We start from the raw sequence: 26205 nt of genomic DNA on the forward strand, positions 1-26205 counted from the left end.
CTGAAGGTAAGGTTTTAGTTTTCTACGAAGCACATGTCTTTACACATCTCCTTTCCACAAGTGCATCTATAAAGTATGTATTATGCATATTTGTGTCATAGTATTATACATACATACACCCATGGACATATACACGCACACACATCGCGCACGCGCGCATGAGCGTGTTAATAAGTTAATAAGTTTGATCAATTTTACTGAAGTGCATGGTAAAAATCTTTAAAATATTGTATTGTACAACAATACCATACAACAACTACCATATTTTCAGGGTAATTTTAAAAGAAAATTCTCTCCATGTATGTATTTTATATTTATGCAACAGTAACATCGCAAAGAAATTCTAAAGCGGGGAAAAATCTGTGTGAGACAGAAAAAAATACTATACAGTGTAGAAATCTAATAGTGCAACATAAGTCATAACACAATGCATTTTTTTAAATAATTCTATTTTCAGTAATAAAAATAATGAAATTTTTTTTTTAATTTGAACATTATAATAATATAAATTTTACATGTTTTATTAATTTAATTTGTGTCTTAATGTTATATTCATTTGATAAATCAACGATGACAATGATTATGACAAAAGTTAATTTGATTGAAGTTATAATTAGGATAATTGTCCCAATTACTGTGCCTGTTAATGTGCTTTTGTATTTCGATAAGTCATAAAGAAAACTCACGAATATATAAGAAAAAAAAATTTGTTTGTTAAATTAAATTATTAATGCATACGATACCGAAGATAATATTTTATTTTTTGAGTATTAAAATATTTTAAATATTTTTCGAAAGATATGAGAAATTTATACGAATCCAGTAATATATATTTTAGCAAGATTTTAAGCTTGTCCCTATGTGTCCTGTATTGAAGCTGAAAATGTTGTTATGTGTACTTTGAAATAAATATAATTAAAATAATGATTTATGTAATATTAACATAAACAATTAGCTTAAATTTATTACCTGTTTCAGTAACTATATAAAATGAGTCAAATACAGATAGACACAAATTGGAGGGCACATTAATAAGGCCATCGTACGTGTGTGAAGTTGACACCTCATCTTTTGGCACCGCAAATTTTGGTAAGAGTTCCATTGGCACCCGCAATAGTTCTATAGTTCCTGATAGGTTTTATAAATAGTTCCGTTGATTTAGCTAAAAAAAATAACACTTGAAAATTTGCGGTGCTAACTTCCCGTAGCACCGCAAGATTCGAAAAAATCAATTGAAAACTATGAAATTTTATAGTTCTCGAAGAGTTCTACAATTCCTGATAGGTTTTAACAATAGTTCCGGTCTCTAAGTTATTTTAAATAATAATTAAACACGCGCGCTGGCACTGCACTACAAGAGTAAAGTACTCTTTAACAGCCAGTTCCAGCCGACTTGTTGGCATTTTCCTATAGTTCTACAATAGTTCCGACGATTTTTATAGATTTCGCTCAGAGTTCTGCCCTTTTAAGTACTTTTTAATAACAATTAAACTCGCGCGCTGACACCGCACCACAAGAGTAAAGTACTCTTTAACAGCCAGTTCCAGCAGGTTTGTTGGCATTTTCCTATAGTTCTACAATAGTTCCGACGATTTTTATAGATTTCGTTCAGAGTTCTGCCCTTTAAGTACTTTTTAATAACAATTAAACTCGCGTGCTGGCACCGCACCACAAGAATAAAGTATCTCTTAAGAAGGTTGTAAGAGCATAAAACACATATATTAATATTTACGCTTTAAACAAATTACATATGTCAGTTATATTGATAACATTGTCTTTATTGAACAACACATTTTTATATATTATTTTTATATATTATTATTATTTGTTATTAGTTTTATTGTTATGAACAGAAATTTTGAAAATAACAAAAATCTAAATTTTTTATATACATATTTGAAGTACTAAAAATGACTTATGCAAAGGTTTTCATTAAGATTCACCAATTATTTTTTATAACAAATAAATATTTTGTTTATTTACTAAACATTTAATGTCTTCAAAAATGAAGTCTAAAAAATCTATAAATCTATAAATGAAGTATAAAAGAAATCTATAAAAATCGTCGGAATTATTGTACAACTATAGGAAAATGCCAACAAGTCTGCTGGAACTGACTGTTAAAGAGTACTTTACTCTTGTGGTGCGGTGCCAGCGCGCGGGTTTAATTGTTATTAAAAAGTACTTAAAGGGCAGAATTCTGAACGAAATCTATAAAAATCGTCGGAACTATTGTAGAACTATAAGAAAATGCCAACAAGTCTGCTGGAACTGGCTGTTAAAGAATACTTTACTCTTGTGGTGCGGTGCCAGCGCGCGGGTATTATTGTTATTAAAAAGTACTTAAAGGGCAGAACTCTGAACGAAATCTATAAAAATCGTCGGAACTATTGTAGAACTATAGGAAAATGCCAACAAGTCTGCTGGAACTGGCTGTTAAAGAGTACTTTACTCTTGTGATGCGGTGCCAGCGCGCGTGTTTAATTATTATTTAAAATAACTTAGAGATCGGAACTATTGTTAAAACCTATCAGGAACTGTAGAACTCTTCGAGAACTATAAAATTTCATAGTTTTCAATTGATTTTTTCGAATCTTGCCGTGCCACGGGAAGTTAGCACCTCAAATTTTCAAGTTATTTTTTTTAGCTAAATCAACGGAACTATTTATAAAACCTGTCAGGAACTATAGAACTATTGCGGGTGCCAATGGAACTCTTATCAAAACTTATGGTGCCAAAAGATGAGATGCCAACTTCACACACGTGGCCATCGTCGCTTAGAGGATTCACTATTAGAGACAAAAACATGTTTTCTATTTTTGTTAAAAGTATTAACATTTTTTAGATTAAAGAAATATTATAAAAAAAAGAAGTAGTTGAAAATCGATATTGCAAGCAGATAAAATTAAAGCTACTATATTTAATAATTCATTCAATAATAAGCAAATTGGTTAAAAGATGTATTAATATAGGGACAGTTACCCTATTTTAATATTCCAAATTGTCAGATGATTTCATGAATTTAAACTTCGTAACATAAATTGCTTATATCATTTTTAAGTATCTATGTAGCACATTTTTCCGTTATTCGCACTTTAGCCAAAAGCCAGAACATTAACATTTATAATATGAATCAATATCTTCTTATTTCTTTCATATGCATATATAAAAGATTATATATTATAAGATTATATATAAAAGATATTTAAAATGTATGTAGTTATTGTCATACTGTGGATGGACCCCACTCCGTGGATACAGAGACGTTACTACTATTACAGACTACTATATATAAATCGTATTTGAACATTCCTCGGATCAACAGTCGGATCAACACGTAAAATGTTGCATCGGATGAATCCTGATTTTTTGGACGCTGAGCCTGAAAGTTCAAAGAAAACATGCGTGGAGCCATGTACTGTACGTTCGAGAATATCACGAAAAGGAGATGACAACGGTATGTTTCTATGTATAAAATTATTGAAAATCAATATTTAGCGATATTTAGTAAAATGTAGTACACAAGAAGGGCAAAGAGTCAGTATGTATAAAAGAATTTTAATTTAAATTAGAAATTTAAAATTCATATTATCATTAAAAATTCGTATAAACAATTACAATTAATAATAAATGTTTTTATTCTAATCGAGTCATTTTCAATGTAGTTTTAATATATGAACATCGTTCTAAATCAAAAATATGTACATGGTATTACAATACTATTATAATACAATACTATTATTTTTAATATCATATTACATTATACATTTTTCATTTCATATAGTACACTGCGAGTCATTTTTATCAAGAATCAAAGTAGTCATAAGAAAATTCTGGAAAAGTAACCATGAACAAAAAGAATTAATATTAACTACATAAAAATTAATAATATAATAATGTATCTTATCAGTGATATCAGTAAATGTGTTAAGAATCCATTAATAAAAAGAGAAAAAAACGCGGGTAGATTGTAGTCCATTTCGTGGTACAATATATTAGGTTTTTATTCTATAAATTATTTTAAGCAAATTTGCAAAGGTAACGGACATCTAATTTTCACGATGTCAGATAACAAAATGTCAAGAAAAAAAACATTTATCGGAAAACGACAAAACAAAGGGGAAAAGGAAAGAAGATGTTAGGAAGGAGAAAGAGAATGTATAATGTTAGAATACAATTCAGGCAAAGACTCTGTGTCATTTTGTCTGTTTATTTCATGTTTCTGTTTTTTAATATGAATTTCAGATATCAATCTTTTATTGTATGAGGGCTCTATATCTAATATGTCCACTTTATCCTATTTAAAGTTATGATTCTCTTCAATCACGGTGGTTGGAAATCACTAATGGAGATTTTGAACTTATATTGATATCTGAAACATGTTCATGCAATTTAGTCTTTTTGTCTGGCCAATGTAACTAACATCACAATCCTCACAAGATATTCTGTAAACTACATTTTGATTATGAAAGTGTTCCAACTCATCCTTTCCTCTGAAATTTCTTAATGTGTTAGGAATGGTAAAAGCCAATTTACAATTAAACATATTAACAATAGTAAATCTTCCAGATATTAAAAATTATAATAGTATTTTAATACCATATACATATTTGTGATTTAGAACGATGTTTATTTATTAAAACTACATTGAAAATGACTCGATTAGAGTCGAAACGTTTATTGTTAATTGTAATTGTTTATATGAATTTTTAATGCTAATTTAAATTAAAGTTCTTTTATATATTACTGGCTCTTTGCCCTTCTTGTGTACTACATTGTTTTATACGTATAGAGCCTTATTATTATTTATTAATTTTAGTAAAAAATATTTTGTTAACTATTACGAAAATTGCAAAATGGTAGAGGACTTTTCGACTTAGTTTAGTTTAGGCAGGTATAGAGCGGATATTGGTTTTTAATAATTTTTTATTTAAATACAATCAATTTTATAGAAAAACAGCAAGAGATAAAAATTATTTTTCTTCATAAAGTCCTAAGAATTTTTTCAGAATTACATAAGGATACAAGATCTGCATTTCATTTTAATATAAAATTATTTTCGACGAAATCAAAATAAAAAATTAATTTAATTGATTTATTAATAGATAAATTTAAATAAATCAAAGGGAAGATAAGACAATATAATAAGAATCAATGCAGATATCGGTGTGCATTATAATACAATATTATAATATTTATATTAATATTATAATATTATAATATAAATATTATAATATTTAGTCTATTATACGCATAAAATACGTTCACAATTTTATTCTCTTCACAGTGCATATTGTATATAAAATTATTTAAATGGTAAAAACATTAGTAAGATAAAACCACAATAATACTAGTAAAGTGTATCGAAATGCGAAACAATTAAATAACAGATTAAACAAATATACGTCTATATATCAAATTAAAAGTTATGTTGAAAAATAAAATTGTGTAAAAAGAGTCCAAAGTAAGTAAAAATAAAGTTAATGTTATGTAGAACTTAGTCAAAGATACAGTCGGAAGACAGATTTATAGTAATACCGCATGTAAAATAACATAAAATATAACGTATAATATATATTATGATATAAAATAAAATAGTAGAAGACGGAAATAAAGAAAAGCGTAATAAACGGTAAAGATGTATATCGAAAAATGTATGCGGTTACTTAGTCTATAACTTAATAAATTAAATATATTATTATCACGCATCGACGTTCACACTTATTGGCATATATTTCTTTCATTTTATCTTAATTTATTCTTGAAGCTATTCTTGTTCATTGTTTAGATAAATTCAATTAGCGACCGATATTAGTCTAAGGCGTAGATAAAATAACATGTTTTTTTCTTCTTTTTTCTCCATAAGAATATTTTATATAATTCATATTAATTGACACATTCGAGTTCCAGATATAATATATATTTTTTTTCCTGTGTGTCGTATGCAAATTTTATGTAACATATCAGGTTACAATTATATAATTACGAGAATAATACGATAATTATGAGAATAAAAAAAAACGATAATTATGAGAATACAAACGAATGCATATTTCTGATAACTATACTGCATATTTTTCAATACTACTTACAACGATGCATACTCTGTTTATCGATTTTTTCAATCTTTCCATTTAAAAAACATGATATTTTTGGAGAATATCTCAATTGTTGTAGTTTTGCGAATCCTTGTGTTTGCCGTCTCTCTAAAATATAAATAATTTTCATTTGACCAAAACTTCATTTAAATTAATTTTGCCTGCAATTGTCACATTGTATAATATTGCGTTGATTATTAAAATCAAATATAAATCACACATTTTTAGACACACGTCCGTGTACGACAATGTGTTACTCAAATATGAACTATTCTCGAAGTAAGAGGTCACATAGTAAACATTAAAGCAAATTTGCGAATATGACAAACATTACGTTGTATTATATAATATATTTGTGTAATATATATATATATATATATATATATATATATATATATATAACAAGAAAAAAAATGTTGAAAATGTAACTTTTCACGTATAACTTAGTGGCAGAATTTTCACTAGGGATGTTCCACATACACGTAGTTGTAATATTTTATCCAAATTATACAGATAGTTGCAATTTTAGGTGGGCCCTGATGAGACACCACAAAAAAATTTTCGGTACTTTACTAAAGAACCATGTTAAGAAAAATGTAAAAATTTTCTTCGATATAAAATCTCGAGGATACAATAATGATCTGCGATCGTATAGATGTCTGTCGGTAATTTTTACACAAATTTAGCAATTAATTAAAATAATTTATATTATTAGCAAGCAAGGACTCGGACCAAAATGAAATTTCAGTCCGGTTACGGTCACGATCAGAGGCTGTATCCAATTTTCAGATTCGGTTCCGGTTCCAATCCTTTTACCGATAACGATTTCGATCTTTTTCGGTCTTTTCCGAATCGAAAAAGTCCGAAATCTAAGCGATTTCAGTTCTTTTACCGATAACGGTGACTATAACCATTTGGATTTAAGTTTTTTTCGATTACGGTATATGATTATAGAATGATAATGATAGAAACGGGCATAAGCACACTAACTCTAAATTAGTGTAAAGTAAACAAATCATTTTTTTCTTTCTTTGCTGCTGTTTCACTTTTATTATCTTCTGCGACGTCATCTATGTCGACTACGTCAGCGATTTACAGCGTCGCTAATACTCGTTTACAATTTTTTGATAATTTTCTATAAAATAATATATTATTGTTACGTAAATTATCATAATCAAGCAAGGAAATAAGAAAGTAACACTCAGATGGATATCCTGTAATATTATTACTCAAAATCCTTTTTCTCTTTAAGACTCTCCTAAGTAGTTGCTGTGGCAGTGGCAACAGCCTGCATAACATTTCGGTTCGGTTATCGGTTTCGGTCCGAATCCCTGTTAGCAAGATTAATTTTTATTACAAATATTAAATTATAATTTGTACACAACCTGTATTGTTTTTAACTTTTCATAATTTATTTCTAAAATAAAAATCCTTTTAATTTCTTGTTTTCAAAGTTTGAAAAATTTGTGAGACTTTCAGTAATTATTAATTTTATAATTCGCCAATTTTGACGTTTTCTCTCTTATACAATAATTAAATGGTTCAGTAAAAACATTTATCAATTTTTGCAGTACTGAACCTGCTGTTAGCTTTGAAAAATAGAGCAATTTTTACTACACATCCAGATTTTATTCAATAATAATTATTCGCTCGATTAGCGCCGATTTCATTGGCAATGGAGATCCTCTATCTAGTACTTGAATTAAATTATCGGGCGCATCTGCTGTTTTCCTGTTGCTGTATTACATCATTCTCTTTACCTGTTCTTCTTTACTCCATTACAAATTACGCAGATCAAATAGGAATTACAAACACGCAGGCACAAGAGTAGAATAAAATTATCGATATGTCCTTCTTATTTTCGCAGGACATTTTTATAGATTTATTTCTTTATAAATCGAAAAAGATTGACTGATGTACAAGGTGTCCCATAACAATTAATTAATATTTCAAGGAGTAAACGAGGATGAAATTTTGAACTAAGTTTCTTTGCTAATTTTGGCTCAGACTATTATTTACCGAGTTATTACAATTAAAGTTGATCAATCAGATCAACACGCAACCGGAGTATAAGAATGTAATATGCCATGGGATTCCTCGCGCTTGCTATGCATTATCCTGATTGAAATTTTATTTTAATTTTTCATATTAACAAATAAATAAATCAATAAATCAATAAATAAATGATAAATAAATATGGTCTGTACCAAAATTGGCAAAAGAACTTTTAGTTCAAAATTTCTCGAAGATTCGTTCACAATCATTTAATTCGCTGTTGTTAGAAATTAGAACTCGCTCTTCTTCGAGTTTTCTCTAAATAAAATTGCTAGCAAGTTACATAATTCCCCATTTCTCTGAAATAAGATACCACACAATCTGATACATCTCGAGAACTCCTCGGTTTCAAACCCCTGGAGAACTTTCACGCGAGATGTGTTTGTATAGGAAGATGTAAAGCTGAAATATTCATCGCTAGTAGATTCAAGCCGTGACTTCTTCTCCAGAACTTTGCAAGTAATATTTAAAAATAATTTTTCCCCTTTTTTCTGTCTCTCTCAATATATGAATAATTTTTGTCTACGTTCTTCGTGCTTTATTAGATCAATATTATATGCAAATATCATATTTCCGCAAAATAATTTATAATGTATCTAACGGTATACAATATTAAAATGTCACATATAATAAAAAAAGAGAAAAAAGCAGAATGTAATTCCAAGGCTACTTGCTAAACCTTTACTCTGAATAACAAAGTTAATTCATGGATCGTGAGTATTCATAATCAATTCTTATCAACTACACATATATATATATGTCGTTAGTTTTTATTTTAAAACCGTCTTAAGTAATATGTTAAAATGTTAAGTCTCTATGATTGATTTATGATATCTTAAGACATTACTTAAAACGGTACATATACATATCGACTCCTGATTCATAACTTAACTCTCTTACTCATAAAGTAAAGTTTTGGAACGCAACCAAGAAGAAATTTCTCGAGGGAGTAAACTAAATCTAAAGTGTTGGAAGTGAATGCTTTTCAGTACAAGGAGAACAATTAAAAACAGGTATTATATTCATTCAAACAGTTTATATCTCGAAGACTATAAAAAACGACTGTGCTAAAAAAATATTGTCATTCTTATTTTTATTTCATTATACACTGACCAAAAAATTTGCTAAATCTTAATACATATTATTTTAATAATACTAGCTAAACATTTACTGTAAATAAATGACAGTAAATAAATATTTACTCAATAAAAAAATGATTAATTAAATTAATGATTCTTGTGTCAAATAAATATATGTTTACTTTTAGTAAATATCTAGTTAGTATTATTTAAATAAATATTTATTAAAATTTAATACATTTCATTTTAATGATATATTCAGAACCGTATTTAAAAGCAGAGATTTTTTGTATTATTATATGATTTTATGCATTTTATGCGATTAGACAATAAATAGCATAAAAGGAGTAGCTTCTTTTGATTCACTTTGTACGCCTCAAAAATGCATAAAATATAAGTTGCAAACTAATTGAAGAAAGAAAGCTATTACGCTTTTATGAATATTTTAAGCTCATTTATTTAAACTGAATCTGTTATCATAGAGTAATTTTTCCTGTATCACCATGAAGATGCGGAATATATCAAAGTTTGTGAATTAAAATTGTAGCCAGAAAGCTCTTGAAAAGCATTTATAAAAGTATTTATAGTAGTTTTTGATATATAAAATTATCAAAGAGAACATATTTTAAAATTAAAATGTATTGTAATATCATTATCGCGCTCATATCATTATCTCATGATAACTAAACAAAGTGAGATAACACTGATAACATATAACTAAATATTCAAGTAATCTAAGGATAATGTCAATTTAATATATATTAATACGAAGCTAATGCGAACTAGGAACATTATGTTCCTTAAAAATGAATTAATTATAGATTATAATTAGACAGCCGGCTGTCCATAAATCGCACATGGATTACATTAAATGCGAATTTTGTATCTTTATATCTCAAAAATTATTACTTGGAATGAAAAATGACAAATATTTTTAAAACTTAATTTTTCAGGAATTTTTGTTGTAATATTTTAATTTGCGAATTTCAGGACGGTCTATAAGTTAATAATATTCTTGTATAATCTCTTTTAAATAACTATTAAAAAAACAGCTTTTTGAGTAAATGTCTTATTAATGTATATTCAAAAACACATCAATACATCAAATATCGGATAAAATATCGCTTATCTGTTACGACATAATTAAAAAATTATTATTTTGAAGTTGCTTGTACAAAAAGAAATGAAACATAAATAAAAACATATATCTTAAAAGAACATTTTAGTCTTTTACAATCATTATTGTATAAAAATCATTATTGCAAAATTATAAATATTACAAAATTTTATTAGGTGTTGGAATTAATTCGTAGCGTTTTACAAGTGATGGGAAGTACTTTCATTAATGTATTTTTTAATGCTCATGTGAAATAAATAACATTCTTTCATTAAAAACGCTACGAATTAATTCCAACACCTAATAATAATCTAAAATATTAAAATTTTCTAAAATTTCCCCTAATAAATTGAAAATCCATTTTCTAAAAAACTTTGTTTTTAAGTTGTGACGTTACTGTAGCAAATGAGCAATTTTTATATTTATTTCATTTCGCAAAAAAGAGTTTTTTTTTTTAAATACTAACGAGATTTTAATTTTTATTATTATCCACGCGATAGATCTTTCTATTACATTTCCCGAGGAGAAAGATTTTTCGAATCCTCATTTAAGGAAGAAAATAAATGAATAAAAGAAAAAACGTGATTTACGCGTTATAAGGAATTCGAATTAACGTCCCGGAGATTTTCATTTCCAGTCATCGTTCCCAGTCGTGTTACATTTCTCCATAAGGGACAAATATCGCAGTGATGGTCCCAGATACGCGACGATGCGTGCTTACAGGAAGAACCGGAGTGAGACGAGATAGAAGACGGAAAGATAGTCCACGGTGGTTCTCTTCTTGCGATTGTCTCGTTTATTCGCGACATCGGGGTGTATTAAGCCAACGTGTTGCGCGACGTACCTCCATAATTCACGATACACGGAAACAAATATGTGGGCGAGACCGCGTTAAAGAAAAGCGGTCGGGATAGAAAATTGCTACGAACTTCTCGTGCAAGGCGTGATGTATGAGCGGCGCATTGGAATGAATTATTCATGCTGGGTAAAAAAATATCGGAGAATCGATATTATTACGTCAAGGAAAGCGTTTTCAAATACATCGTAATATCTCACATGTCATGTTACGATAATTAAATGAAGTGATATGACTGAACATTCTGATAATTCGTTGATAATACAAATCTGATACAAATTCGCGGTATTACTGTAGGGTTGATACAAACTGGAAACATTGGCTGCGTTCAGCAGAAAAAGCAGCTTTGTAAAATTCTTTAACATGATTGGTTTATACGTTTAGATCTATAAGGGTCCGAAAGCAAGAACCAATAGATGAAGAATTTTACAACAGTTGCAAAGCAGCTTTCTCTGCTGAATGCAGCTATTGTTTCTTGTAAAGTTTGTTAAGTTACTGTCTTCGACATAGTTTACTAGACTATTACATTTCTTCGTAACGTAATAAACGGTAATTTCCGCAATACCGAGTTTTGTCAAAGGTTAAAGGCCGTGCTTTATGCGTGGTGAAAAGGTTATTATCGTCTTCATTAACATTTCCTTGCAGATTATATTATGAGCCCACATTGCAACGATTGCCCTACGTACGAAGAAGCATACAGGAAATCACTGGAGTCCCCAGAAGAATTTTGGGGCGAGATTGCCGGGTGTCTCGATTGGAGCAAACCATGGCACAAGGTCTTGGATAATTCCAACGAGCCATTTACGAAATGGTATCTCAAAAAAATCATTAAAAGAATTATATCATATAACTCTAATCATAATTCTTTCCTAAGGTAATCGGCCTAAGCTTTGCGAGTTTTTCTAATTTTTTGCTAACCAAAATTGAAAATTGTTAATTAGATTTAAAACATTCGAGAATGTTAACCTTTAGACCATTGGAAAACTGATATATCGGCTCATTTTAATTTCATGATTAAAATTTCATAATTAAAAACTATGATATATACAAAAATCAGTAAAACTAAAAAATAAAAAAAAAATAAAAAAAAATAAAAAATTTTTTTAATAAAAAAAATCAAAAATTCAGAAAACAAAAATAAAAAAGAAAAAGAAGCTACTCAAACTCTCTACGTCTACGTCGTTAGCTCTGGATAAAGCCGAAGGAGAGTTCTATCTAAGATTTATTTTGCTACTGTTTTATATGCAATAATGGCTTCAGCATTCAACATTATTATTTTCTGACCTCACAGTATTTAGTGACCTCAAAACAAACCCATTATTATATGCATTATTTACAAATTAAACAAATTTTAATTTTTTCCATAACCTTCCCCGCTGGAAAATCGATATATCGGCTCAAGCCGTGATGGAAACAATGTATGAGATATATCCTTAATACAAACACATGTTTTTGTTACTTTTCAATGAGATTTGGATAATCTTTAATGCCGGTGGTCTAAAGATTAAAAAAAATATGAGATATTTCCAAATGTTTACAAATTAGAAAGTGTTTTCTATCAAATAATGTAGCAGTTTTTATATTTATTTTTGCAATAATTAACTTTTTTCGTAAGAAAAGCAAAAATAAGCGTTTGACAATATGAACCTCAAAACACAGTGGCAGAGAAATGTCATATTCCTATTCTTTTTCTTTCACAGGAATCATTTATACAAAATACCTACAAGTGAATGTACAAGTAAAATGTTTTTTGTTGATTTTATTTGTATATTTCACACTTTATTATTGTTCGCAAGATGTAACGCAATAATTTTTTTAAGGATTTTCCCGTGAATATAAAAAATAAAGCAACATTATATATAAAGATTAGATTTAGCTTATGGTCTGCCTTACAAACAGTTAGGTCAAATACGTTGCGCCCTAATTTCATACAATCATTTTTAAAATCATATTTTGAGAAAAGTAAGAAAAAGAGAAATATAAATAAAACATATTTAGGAAACTATAAATATATAAAATAATCTAATCTTCAATCAATATATTTATATCTATTCTATATGTATATCTATTATTTAACATTATGTAATTTGCAAAAAAACAATCATAAAAATTTTATTTTCATCATGGAAGATTGTCGAAATCCTAAAATATAAAATACAAAATATATTTCAATATTTAAATTACTATTTGAATAAAATATTTCTTCAGTAAAAAATAACGTGATTTATTGAATAAAAATAATAGAAAACTAAAATATATATATATATATATATATATATTAGGTGTTGGAATTAATTCGTAGCGTTTTTTAATGAAAGAATGTTATTTATTTCACATGAGCATTAAAAAATACATTAATGAAAGTACTTCCCATCACTTGTAAAACGCTACGAATTAATTCCAACACCTAATATAAATAACAGTAAGTTAAATTCAATAATGTTACTGTAAAAATATAATGATGTTACTGATACAGATAAAAGAAAATAATCGTTACTTTGCAAAAAATAACAATAACGTTACAATTAAATAAAGCGTTACTTCCCAACTTTGTGTTTAAATATACGACATTATATATGAGATTTATATAGAGCTTCACTTGAAGAACAATTAATAGAATAAAATCTTTCCAATTGAATACTTTATGACTGCAAAAAAGATGTAGAAAGCTGATTTTTTTTCCTTCCTAGGTTTGTCGGGGGTGAACTGAACGCTTGTTACAACACGGTAGATCGCCACGTGCATGCCGGATACGGGGAGAAAACAGCCCTTATTCACGACAGCCCCCAAACGTCGTCAATACGCAAAGTGTCGTACAACGAGCTCTTGGAAAAGACGTCCGTGCTAGCGGGCGCGTTGGCGGATCTAGGCATACGCAAAGGGGACAGGGTGATTATATACATGCCGCTAATCCCCGAGACTATAATCGCAATTCTCGCTACTGCCAGACTAGGGGCAATTCACTCGGTGGTCTTTGGAGGTAATAACAAGATGCTGGTAATCGTGACCGTTATGTAAATTAAGTTCGCTGCTAGAATTGCATACAAATTCTTTACAAATTCCTTAGCCTAAAATTCTATAATTTTTCTGATTTCCAAATAAAATTTCATGATTTTCCTTGATAATTTCAACAACATTTTTGAATTTTTTTGTATTTCGTCCTGAAAACCGTCGAATATTTTGTTAAGATAGCAATTTAACATAATATAAATTACTATTAATTCAATTATTAATGTTGTTAACACTGCTTACATTTAATTATTGAGCTGGTAGTATTCCAAAATTGTTTAGGTATAATATTAAACTTCTCGCACATTAAACTTCTTTAAAGTCAAGAATGTTAATTTTTCAGAAAATTTTGCTAAATTTTTCTTGGTCTTTTTCCTGATTTCCTTGACCATCTTCAATTTCCCTGACATTTCCCTGATTTTTAGTTTTATTGCAACCCTGATTGCTAAAATATATCGCGTACCAAGATATCTTTCATGTGGATCACCTAAAAATAGAATCGATACACGGAAAGAATTATCTTTTAAAAATTTATCCTGAAAATATATATATAGTAGTTGTGGTACAATAAAATATTTTAAAGATTTTTTTTAGTTTTTACCATGCACTTTAGTAAAATTAATCAAACTTATATTTTATACTTTACCGTAGTTTTATTAATAAGTGAGAGAGATTTACATTAAAAAATTTCTCGAAATATAATGTCCCACGACTCATATTTTTAGGATAAACTTTAAAAAAAAATTATCTGCGTGTAAAATGTACACCTAGTACAAAATTGACTATGATTAAAATTCGCATATTTATGTTATGTTTCTTACATACACATATTTTTTTATCTATTTCATTATTTAAAACGCTTTTTGTTTAAAAAGTAGATAAACCTATCCTTCAGATGTCTTTTAAACTGTCAAGTTACTTTTACAGTGATATAGAAACTTCAGTCGCATAGCAAAAATATTTCTAGTATGATAAATATTTACTAATTCAATTACAAATGCGACTATATTTATAAATATGCGTTTAATTTCAGGTTTTGCAGCAAACGAATTGGCTTCTAGAATAGATCATGCCAAGCCGAAAGTCATTATCGCTGCGAGTTGCGGCCTCGAACCGTCCAAAGTAATTAAGTAAGTCTTTTTATTTAAAATATTATGAGAGATTTATCAAAATTGTGATTTTTATCTCTTTACAAGAAATTCGTAGAAAACTCTCCAAAAAAATGTTAAATATATATTGATATTAATATTAATTTAATAATGTTAGTATTAATTTATATATTTAATTTATATATTTTAAGTAACACAACTTTTTCAATTAATTTATTTCCCACCCCTGCAATCTGCCAAATATCTTTCAGACGTTCCTATTCATATAAACTCTTGCATCTACGTTGTCTTTTTACATTCTGTCTTTAATTCAAAATACACACAAAAATATAAGATTGAGTGATTCAACAAAGTTATAGCTTTCTGACCGAGTCCAACATTTATAACTAAGAAGATTTGATGATTCAACAAAGAAATTATGTTTGTAAGCAATTATCAGTATGCTAATTCAGCAAATTTTTTACTGAATTGAATATTACTGAATGAATAATGAAAATTGCTAATGTAACAAGTTGTTTTCATTGCAGCAGCAAAAGTACGCATCATCTTAGATAATATGTTTTGTTAAAAATTTTTCTATTTATTGGATTGATTTTCACACAGAATTATTATTAGAGTTATTTTTGCGTTATTAAATAAATTTATTGTGCTGTTACAAAAAATATAATCAACCGTTCATTTTATTCAGCTGTCTAACTTTGCTACTTTAACAAAACTTTAAAAAAACTGGCTGTCTGCATATCACGGCTGTAGATTTGCTGAATCAGTGATCATGATCTTTTAATTGTTTTAACAAATCTTTTTTTTCTGTGTGCAGGTATACAACTATGCTAAACAGCGCTCTGGATATGATCGTTGTATCGAAGCCGAAGTGCATAGTATTTCAGAGAAGAAATGTGTGGGAGGCCCCGTTATTCGAGTCACAGTTCGACTGGGATGATATCATGAAGCGATCAAAACCTCATCCGTGCGTAATGGTCGAAGCTAACGATCCACTGTATATAATGTATACATCAGGGACTACAGGTAATACGTACATAAAGTACTAATATTATAGATAAAAGAACCCAACGACGCTTCTGGAAATGAAGCAAGAAGATTTTCTCATATAATTTTCTCCCTTTGATTTTCTACACTTCGAAAAAATTTTCTCTTTTATAACTCCCTTTCGTTCTCAAAAATATCTCTTGCTTCTTTAGTGTTATAATAAATTAGCTTCCTTTGATGAAACACCGAAATCATATCTCTGTTGCGCAATCACAAAAATTATTTGATATCATTTGATAGGAGAACCAAAGGGGATTTTAAGGCCAACTGGCGGTCATTTGGTGTCACTTTGCTGGTCCATACAAACGGTTTATGGAATAAACAAAAATTCTATTTGGTGGGTAGCCTCCGATATGGGATGGGTTGTTGGGCATTCCTACATTTGCTATGGCCCTCTCGTTAAGGGCGCGACGAGCGTCATGTACGAAGGAAAACCTGACAGAACACCGGATGCTGGTCAATATTTCAGGTTTGAATACCTTTTTATTAAAGCATTTTGCTTGAGAAATATAGAAAAGCGTTTTCTAATAGGAAAAGAAAATTTCTTTTATTCAAAATCAAATTTTTATCAATGTTTTTGTTGAAAAATATGCAGCTTAAAAAGTCTACAAATATTTTTCATCCTAACTGAAAAATCAGTTTTGAAACAGCCCGAGAAAGTTAATAAATATTAACCGTAATTTTTTAAATTGCTCTATTTTTCTTTCTATAATAATTTTAATTCTTCAAGAAATCTATGTGGATGGTTATTCATGGTCCGTTCTTCTGTTAAGACCGTCTTAATGTAATGTTTTGTAGCTCTGTTTGGTTCACGACATCTTAAGACGGTCTTAAATGTAAGATCCGACTATAAATATCTATTTCTGGACTGATTCCTTCGCAATTTGTACGCAAATGAGATACTAATATGTGTCTGATTTATTTCATTTATTATTACTTCTATAGATTATCTTACTTTTCGTATGATGTCACATTATCTGTAATGACTTCATCTTTAAGAAATTTTTTTCTTTTTTCTCAGACTTATTGAACAACATAGCATAAATGCAATATTCTGCGTGCCTACTGCTCTACGAGTTATAAAACGAGCGGATCCGGAATCGCTTTTGGGAAAAAAATATTCATTAAAATCGTAAGTTTCGAATCAATCCATTAATTGATTACTAATTCTCTGATCATGATATTTAATTATTTCGAACTGTAATATAATACATAATCAAAAAAAGAATAAATTATCGTAATCTCCATCTTTTTCAGAATAATTTTGTGTAATATATATTATTTGTATCGAAATATGCCTCTTTTTGTATGAACGATTTTGCTGAAATATCTAAAAATTCAATTAGATCTGAAAATAACTTTGTTAGACTATCAAAATAATTATGAAGGATACTCAAGCATAAAAAGTTTTCAACAATTAATGTGAATATCCTATACATAATTATATTTTTATTCTAACAAAATTATTTTCAGATTTCTTTTTAACTAAACGTATTTTAGCAAAACTGTTCTTCCCGTTATAATTAAACAGATTCCTATAAAAATTAACTAAAATGATGAGACCAATCAACATAAACACACCACTTAAAAGTAACATAACATCGATGTTATAATTTCTCTCAACAATGTAACTGTATATATAATATAAGTATTATTATTATATATTATTATATTATTATATTGGTAAATGTAAAAGTATAACATTAATCCCAGTAAACATAATGTTACACGTATTTTTTAATTGCAATGTCAGCTCAACAAGATAACTGTAATATAATACAGTGTGTTTACTGAGATGTAATATATCACTTTTAGTGTAGTATTGATGTTTAATAGGAAACAAATTCCTTATACAAGCAACTTTTCTTTTAGCTTAAAAACAATATTCGTGGCCGGCGAGTTTTGTGATTACGAAACGAAAGCTTGGGCAGAGAAAACGTTCAAAGTACCCATTTTGAATCATTGGTGGCAATCGGAGACCGGACATCCCATCACAGCGCTGTGCTTAGGATACGGTCATTACGCTAATTTGCCCAAATTCAGTACGGGACTTCCTATACCCGGATATGAAAGTGAGTCCTCTCGATTGTTTTCAAAAATACTTTCGAAAACTTTTTTATTATGACTCTATGTTTGATTATTTCCCTGTCTAAACATTTCGCTTCGTAATAAACTTTTTGATCATCTCTATGCAAAATCACTTACAAATTCATCATCGACAGTACATGTTTTGCGTAAAGACGGGAGTAAAGCGTCACAACACGAACTGGGACATATCGTGATAAAGTTACCGTTGCCACCTGGATTCATGTTGACACTTTATCAGGCATCTGAGAGGTTCAAGCAAGTATACTTCTCGACATTTCCGGTAAGTAAACATGTACGACATTATTGTGTGCAAATTACGTTTACGATGTCAAAGAGAAAATATATATTTCGTATACATATACATACATACGTAAACTTATCCAAGAAACACAAATCAACAAAAAATCAAAATGACCTTATTTTGATTCTTAATGTCAATTAATAGTCAAATTTTATAATAAAAAAATCATTATTTTGACTTTCATGATGAAAAAATAAAGTCAATTTGACTTTCTCTTGATGTGTCAATTTTGTATTCCTTGGATACCTTGAGGCTTGCTCGTCTATTGTTTTTTTATCTTATCCGATTCTTTTTGGAAACTTAAGCTACCTTTAAATAATCAATATTGCACAATTACTTTATACAATATTATTGATGAAAAAATATTCAATATAGTCTTGATTAATATTATGCAATCAAATATTGTGCAATAATATTGATCATCTAGGGATCGCTTTAACTTACAAAAATCTTTCGCGATTTGAAATCTTGAACGCTTTCGATACTGAAAATATTTTTGCCAAAAGAGATCAACTCTCCTTGCCGGAGGATTTATTGCTAAAATCAAGCTCGGAAATTATCTAATTAAGATCACGAGATGATCTTATTAAAATCAAGTTCGGGGGTCATTTATTTCGCTCGTGAGATGAGATTTCGGTATTTTTGTAGGGTTATTACGACACGATGGACGCGGGATACATCGACGGGTTCGGCTATGTTTACGTCACAGCGAGAGACGACGATATTATAAATGTAGCCGGCCACAGAATATCCACGTCTGCGATAGAAGATATTATTTTAGCTCATGCCGACGTGGTGGATGCTGCAGTTGTCGGTGTACCCGATCATATGAAAGGAGAAGTACCGCTGTGCCTTTACGTTAGACGAGAAGGTACGTTCGTAAGAAGTATAAAAGTATCAGTAGCCGGACGTTTAAACGTTGTCATAAATAATACAATTTATAATATCAGAAAGATTTTTAATATAAATATTTGTATTCATTTGAAAACTCAAAACTCCCTTAAGCAAGGAAGAATTATTTCAACTCACTTGTAACAATTATTAATTAAAATATTTAAATAAATTACAGAATGCGTCGATATACCAGTGGCCAGATATTGGGACGTAATTGTTTCATTGGCTACGTTTACATCGTACATTTAGTCCGCGGCCTATACAGGTGTCTTTGTTTAACCTACAGGATAAACAAGGACACTTATTGTATAGGCCGCGACCTAAATGCACAATGTAAACGTAGCCAGTGTCCAACCACAATTGGAAAATTTGTAAACTGACAAGAAATATTAATTAATATAAATAGATGTTTAATGACAAAAGACAACTAATTCAAATTTTTTTTAAGGTAAAAAGCATTTGAGATTAATATTAATTTAAATAAATAAATAAAATTTTGTGTAACTGTCCGAACATAGGTATTGTCCGATTCCAATGACTAAATATGTAGCACGTATCTATGTCCGGACATTTACATAACACTTTATTTATTTAAGTTAATAATGATCTCAAATACGCTTTTTAAAACATAATATTATAATTTAATTGTAATTTTTAAATGCAATTAAATTATAATACAATAATAAAAAAAGCATTTGAGATTAATAGAATAATAAATTGTGTGTAACGTCTAGATATAGATATATGTCTGGACACTTCTCTGATATTTACCTTAATGCATTTGGAAGAGATTCCTCAAAAAAGCGCTATTATTTTAACGTTTATATTCAGCAAATTTTTTACTTACTGTAAATAAATACAGATAGAATGGTTTTGCTGAAGTATATAAAAATTAAGCGAAGCACAGAGCTAAGAATAATTATATTAAACCATCTAAATAATTATATTAAAGCTGATTGATAGAATATAAAAGTTTTTGCAGATTATCATTATGATTGAGCGTAGAAAAAAGGAAAAAATTATAAAATAATTCAGTTTTACTGAAATAATTTAGTAGATATTCATATGACATAATTACTTTAGTAATTTGAGTTATTTTTAAAATGATATCAATTATATGAGGATCAAAGGACCACATAAAGGAAAAAGAGAAAGAAGATATTATACAATAAGTAAAAATTTAATATGTAATAAATGCAATTTAGAAAAAATTGTAAAAAGAAAAAAGTTGAAGTTATGGGATAGAAGGGAGAATATGAAATATCATCAACTAATATATAGTATAATTTTATACTTTGAATATATAAATACATTTGGTTATCAAATTTAGTTCGATTATATTATTTGAAAGCCACATTCAAGATCTCTAAGCTGGATTTATATGCTATCTGCACACTTGAAATGCAGCTTTTACGACAACGCAAGTAAAACCTTACGATAGTAGCCATCTTATAACGTCTAAGCAGACTGTAAAAAAGTTATATCTTGATGGTCGCCTCTCCAGAATGTATCGCTACCAGACATTCCATAACCATCTCCTTTCCTTTGTACATAATTATTTAGATGATTCAACATATAATTATATTTTCAAATCTGTGTAGCTAAATAGATATTTCAAAAAATTTTTCCGTAATAAATTTCAATTTAACTCAATATTGAAATAGTAATTTCAATCAAATCCTGATGTCGTATTTAATAATTTTCTTTAATATAGACATTCATTTCTTATTGATTTAGAATTATTAATTTTTTATGGAAAGAAATATTGATTAGAGATAAATCATATAATTAGTAATTTTAACTGCGAGCAATTCTACTAGTTGTGAATTAATCATCTATATACATTATATATACGTTAAAGTTTAATCGAAGTCGTAACATCATATAACAATCGGAATATACTCCAATTAATTTATCAACATTCATATTATTTTAATGTAAAAGAATTATTAATTTTTTTATTATTTGACATACGAAAGAGAAAAGATAGAAATTAAGGATGATGAGTTTTACTCTCGATAATTCTTTTTAATTAATCTTCAATTAAATTGGGAATTTGGTCGCTCTAAATTAATAATAGCAGATCGAGTGAATTATTAATTAATAACAATCTGAATATTAATTTAAAACAGTAAGAAATAGAAACAATTTCGATTTAATTGAAGTTTCTCGTATTCAAATCGTACTCTTTTTTAACGAGATAATAAAAATTTACACTAAAAAAAAGTACTAAATTCTAATAAATCATTTGTTTGAATAGTACTAATTAAATATTTACTAAATACAAAGATATATTTATTTGATACAAGAACCGTTAATTTAACTATCATTTTTTTGTTGAGTAAATATTTATTTACTGCAAGTTATTTACTATGAAAATAAATATATTTACTTTAATAGTTATTTACTAAAATTTATTTATTAAAATATTATAAATATTTATTAAAAATGTAATACACTTTTTCTCAATGCAAAAAATATAATCGCAATAGAATTGAATTTTTTTATTATTTGACATACGAAAGAGGGAATGAAGATATAGAGATTAAAGATGATGAGTTTCGCTCTCAATAATTCTATTTAATTAATCCTCAATTAAATTGATGGGAATTTGGTCGAAGTCATCCTAAATTGATAATAGCAGATCGAGTATATGTGAATTATTAATAATTATTAATAATTATTAATATACAATAGGTTTAACAAAAGGATCATTCTTCTTCAGATGCGATAAGCAACGAGGAAGAGATAAATCAAGAGCTAGTTACGCGGGTGAGGAAGATGTTGGGACCGATCGCGTCTTTTCGCACCGCCGCCGCCATTACCGCGCTACCCAGAACGCGATCGGGGAAAACAATCCGAAAAGCGATCGCTACATTGGCGCGATCGAAGCAAGTCAAGGTAAGACCGTGTAAATTACACGACAGAAGCGCACTTACCACGCGCCGAACAGAATTGATAATGCGATATTTTTGAAGAGAATCTCCTTTTAAATTTGAAAAACTTACCCCATTCGCCGTTTCTCCTCCCGTCGTCATTACTTGAAGTCTTGACTTTTCAGCTTCCGAACACGATCGAGGATCCAACAGTATTCCGCGAGATCAAGGAGGTGCTCCAGAAGCTTGGCTACGCGAAACTAGCCCCGGATCCGCAATGACCGCCTTTTAAGTCAATGATTCCTCCGCGCGCGCAATATGAGAAAAAATGGAGGAAAAAAAGAGAAGAAACTTCCCGAAAACTAAGGATGTCACAATTCGAGCGCGGCACTTCGGCGATCTGTCTCTTTCCGATTACAGGATGTCCAACCTTGCTGCGATCGGAACTGAACAAGCGTGAACGCGGAAATGCGAGAGAGAGAAAGAGAAAGAATCGATGAATATCCGCATTTTTCTTTTCACTTGCATTTCCTACTTGAATCAAAACAGACGTATATTAAAAAATCCGCGTGAGCGGAAAGTAAAATAAAATTATTGTTTGTTGAGAAAAAAGTGCAATAAAAGTGTAATAAAAAAAAAGTTCCATCACCTTGAAGTTGTCCGTACTCGATATCGATCAATGATCGCTCTAGTAATGAGGAAGCGGGAATGTACAAAAACCATCAAACAATTCGAGTAAATAAAACTTTCATTTTTGCGCGTCAAGTGCGAGGAATCTGTATATCCAGTGTATTCGCAAATATCCTATAATATATGTATAAAATATTCCCTTAAGAAAATAGATTCCATTAAAAAAATATTCTTTTAAAAAAGAGAAGAAAATTTAGAAGAAAATTAAAAGCATTTTTGCCTGTATCTGTTCGTTATTGAACGATTTTAATGAGCTTCAACGAGTTTAGAGTAGCTATCAGTGTAAACTATTCTAATAAAATATTCTAGACGAAATAAAACACGCGCGGGGCGCGGGAAACATTTGTGCGCCTTCGAATATTTGCAAATTCGATTAACTACTTGATCCATTTGTTTTTATGGTTTGAAAAAATATACATAGGAAATCCGTCATACTGTAGGGATGTACAGTGACGTACATCCACATCCCTATTAAAATTATCAGGGCACACTTTTTTGCAAATTTGTTTTTAATGACAATATAATAAGAAACAGTATAATAATAATTGTAATATTAATTTTATAATTATAAATTGTTGTGTAACACTATTTTGTTGATTTATTCAATAAATTTCTTTTTCCAACTCTTACCACCACTTTAATAATAATTATTCAATAATAATTATAATATTAATCATATATTTCCTTAAATGTTAATTTCTGCAATCGATATCAATCTTACTCCCACTTCCGTGTATCGCACTTCAGAAGAATAAAAATATCGTGTTTTTTCTTGTTTTATTATCAAGGAGACTCAGTTATTATTTGATCATCATCCGTTTATAATTATTCCAATGCAAGTTGCCGTTGTTCAGTTTATCTAATAAAAGGAACACACGCTCTTGAGTTTGTTTCTTTCGATTGTGTAGGTCTCCTTATCTATATAATCGAATCTATTTGCTCTTGTATCAGGCTATAAATATTTTTTCCCCTTCTCCCCGTTTCCCCCCACCCCCCACCCCGTTACCCGTTGCGTCGTAGCACGTGGACGCATGTATTGTTTGTATAGCTCTGCGGTACATAGTGTGTGAGTTGTGTGTAATATGTTACATTATTACTAATTCGCCCGGATTTCATCATGCCCGTTCGGTTTGCTTAATATCTCGTGTGCTCGCCTTGCATCGTCACATATTTGTCACATTGAAATAATGATCTTTTTTTTTCTTTATTATTAATCTGTCATAACACTTAAGTAAGTTTTTTTTCTTTTACTCGACGACTTTCAGCACCTTGCCAATTGCGATAGTTTTATCTGAAATTATACACATTTATCGTAAAAATTATCATAATCAGGGAACAAACAAAAGAAAAAACGAAAGTGACAGAGGAAAAAAGCTGAGTTATCATCAGTACTCACTTTCATCCCTAAGAGTAAAGCGGCCCATTTGTTGGAATAACTTGAATCTTTCGAGACATATAACTCCTGCGCACTCGATTCTCATTATAGCCACCTGATCTTGCTTGACAAACCTCGGCCTCGTTTTGCTTTTATCGCCCGTTTTCTTATCCACCAGACAGATCAGCGCCTTTACCGTGACTTCCTCAGCGGCGCAATGAATATGCATGACCGCACTATATCCCGCACAAATAATGCTCTTGTGTTCGAGAATTACTACCTGCGCGTCGAAGACTTTGCCGGTCTTGATAGGATTATTGCTGTCGCATAAGACAAATCCAGGACTAACGTCTTCCTCTTCGATACCTTTTAGTTTGATCTTGACATTTTCCCCAGGTCCGACAGACGTTACTTCTTCGTCGTCCGACCACAGTTGGTCCACCGTTACTGCCGTCTGCAAATTCAAAATATTCTATAAATATAAACGCACATTATCTTACTTAGGCTATAAAATATGAAGCATTAAAAATTACACACTAAAGAAAATATCACACTTTTTCTATATTAAATTGGAGCAAACCATTCAATTCAGTTACAGTTCAATTCTATATAAAACCATTTTTATTGTTAAAACAATAAAATTATTGTTTGATAGGCTTTCTGTATAGAAAAGTTTGTTAATCACTTTCTTAAGAAATTTTGGAAATTTTAGAAGGAAATTCAACAGAAATCAATTTTTTTATGCTAATGTAAAATATAATTTAGATTTACAATAATATATATTAATATAAGTTAATCCCAGAAACCAAAAATATATATAATTATATAAATATAAATTAATTTCAGAAACAAAAAATATATATAATTATAAATCAAAATTAAATCGATGATAAATCAGTTAATAGAAATAATTCTATTTTCGGTCAAAATGAATCTTAGTACTTAATAATACTAAATGCAAATTTTTGCAAACATATTTTATAAACTGCGCATCGATAAGATTTAAAACGCAAATTGAAGCTTTAATTAATTTCTTAAATTAGATTAATCGTCTATTTTAATAGTGAAGCTAATAAATAATTAAAATGAATAATCAATCTAATTTAAGATATTAATTTCAGTTTAGTTTGTCATTGCATTTTAAGTCTGACAAATCTTATCAGCGCGCAGATTATAAAATTGATATATAAAATAAGACTCGAAAGAATCTATCAGTGAAAAATGTAAAAAAGCCAATCAGAGCTTACATCAGCTGTGCACAGAAAATTCTTTATTTTCGTGTGAATGTAACAAAACGCATAAAATATACGAGAATTTCGAATTAATAATTAAAATTCTTTTAAACAATGGATATTCACTGAAACTCATATTCTCTGAAATGAAAAATAGGTTGTCAAAAAAATTTAAATAATGGAATGACCAGGGTAACACATCTACAGATAAGACAACGGACAATAATGAAGATAAAATTAATCACAAGTTTTTTACAATACCTTTTATACCACTTTTATCAGAAAAGATCAAAAAATTTTTTTAAAAAGATTCCTTAATACACATGGCATATAAAGGGATTAATAATCTTAAGGGGTTCATCAGGAGTCACAAAGACGT

At 29.2% G+C, this 26205-nt stretch overlaps 2 protein-coding genes across 5 annotated transcripts in view; one reads left to right on the forward strand and one right to left on the reverse strand.

Moving 5' to 3' along the window:
- Nucleotides 1-23846, forward strand: LOC105154531 (acyl-CoA synthetase short-chain family member 3, mitochondrial). Of its 4 annotated transcripts, none has more exons than XM_011070117.2 (13): nucleotides 1-73; nucleotides 3221-3457; nucleotides 11851-12016; nucleotides 13896-14185; nucleotides 15248-15344; nucleotides 16141-16349; nucleotides 16611-16839; nucleotides 17392-17502; nucleotides 18243-18442; nucleotides 18593-18738; nucleotides 19408-19630; nucleotides 22379-22554; nucleotides 22715-23846. In XM_011070117.2, exons 2-13 carry the CDS (start codon nucleotides 3343-3345, stop codon nucleotides 22808-22810), a joined length of 2058 nt encoding a protein of 685 aa, XP_011068419.1. In that variant the 5' UTR covers nucleotides 1-73; nucleotides 3221-3342; the 3' UTR covers nucleotides 22811-23846. The 4 variants fall into 4 exon arrangements, with proteins under 4 accessions (XP_011068419.1, XP_011068420.1, XP_087263968.1 ...); XM_011070118.2 differs by having other exon boundaries at nucleotides 21-73; nucleotides 3282-3457; XM_087407842.1 differs by lacking the exon at nucleotides 1-73 and adding an exon at nucleotides 979-1042.
- Nucleotides 23260-26205, reverse strand: part of eRF3 (eukaryotic translation release factor 3) — a 7481-nt gene continuing 4535 nt past the window's right edge. Inside the window, exons 6-7 of the mRNA XM_011070119.2 lie at nucleotides 24616-25048; nucleotides 23260-24510 (exon numbers count right to left, since the gene is read on the reverse strand). Of these exons, the coding sequence (XP_011068421.1) occupies nucleotides 24467-24510; nucleotides 24616-25048 (477 nt within the window). The 3' untranslated portion in view covers nucleotides 23260-24466. The remainder of the gene's footprint in view (nucleotides 24511-24615; nucleotides 25049-26205) is intronic.

The sequence above is a fragment of the Acromyrmex echinatior genome, chromosome 7 (genome assembly GCF_024713525.1).
Source record: "Acromyrmex echinatior isolate Ae372 chromosome 7, ASM2471352v2, whole genome shotgun sequence".
In the NCBI taxonomy this organism is placed as follows: domain Eukaryota; kingdom Metazoa; phylum Arthropoda; class Insecta; order Hymenoptera; family Formicidae; genus Acromyrmex; species Acromyrmex echinatior.

Coding starts and splice junctions, on each gene's coding strand:
- LOC105154531 (XM_011070117.2), top strand. CDS start 3,343: ATGTTGCATCGGATGAATCCTGATTTTTTGGACGCTGAGCCTGAAAGT. Junction 15,345..16,140: donor GAACCGTCCAAAGTAATTAA/GTAAGTCTTTTT, acceptor TTCTGTGTGCAG/GTATACAACTATGCTAAACA. Junction 22,555..22,714: donor CGCGATCGAAGCAAGTCAAG/GTAAGACCGTGT, acceptor TTGACTTTTCAG/CTTCCGAACACGATCGAGGA.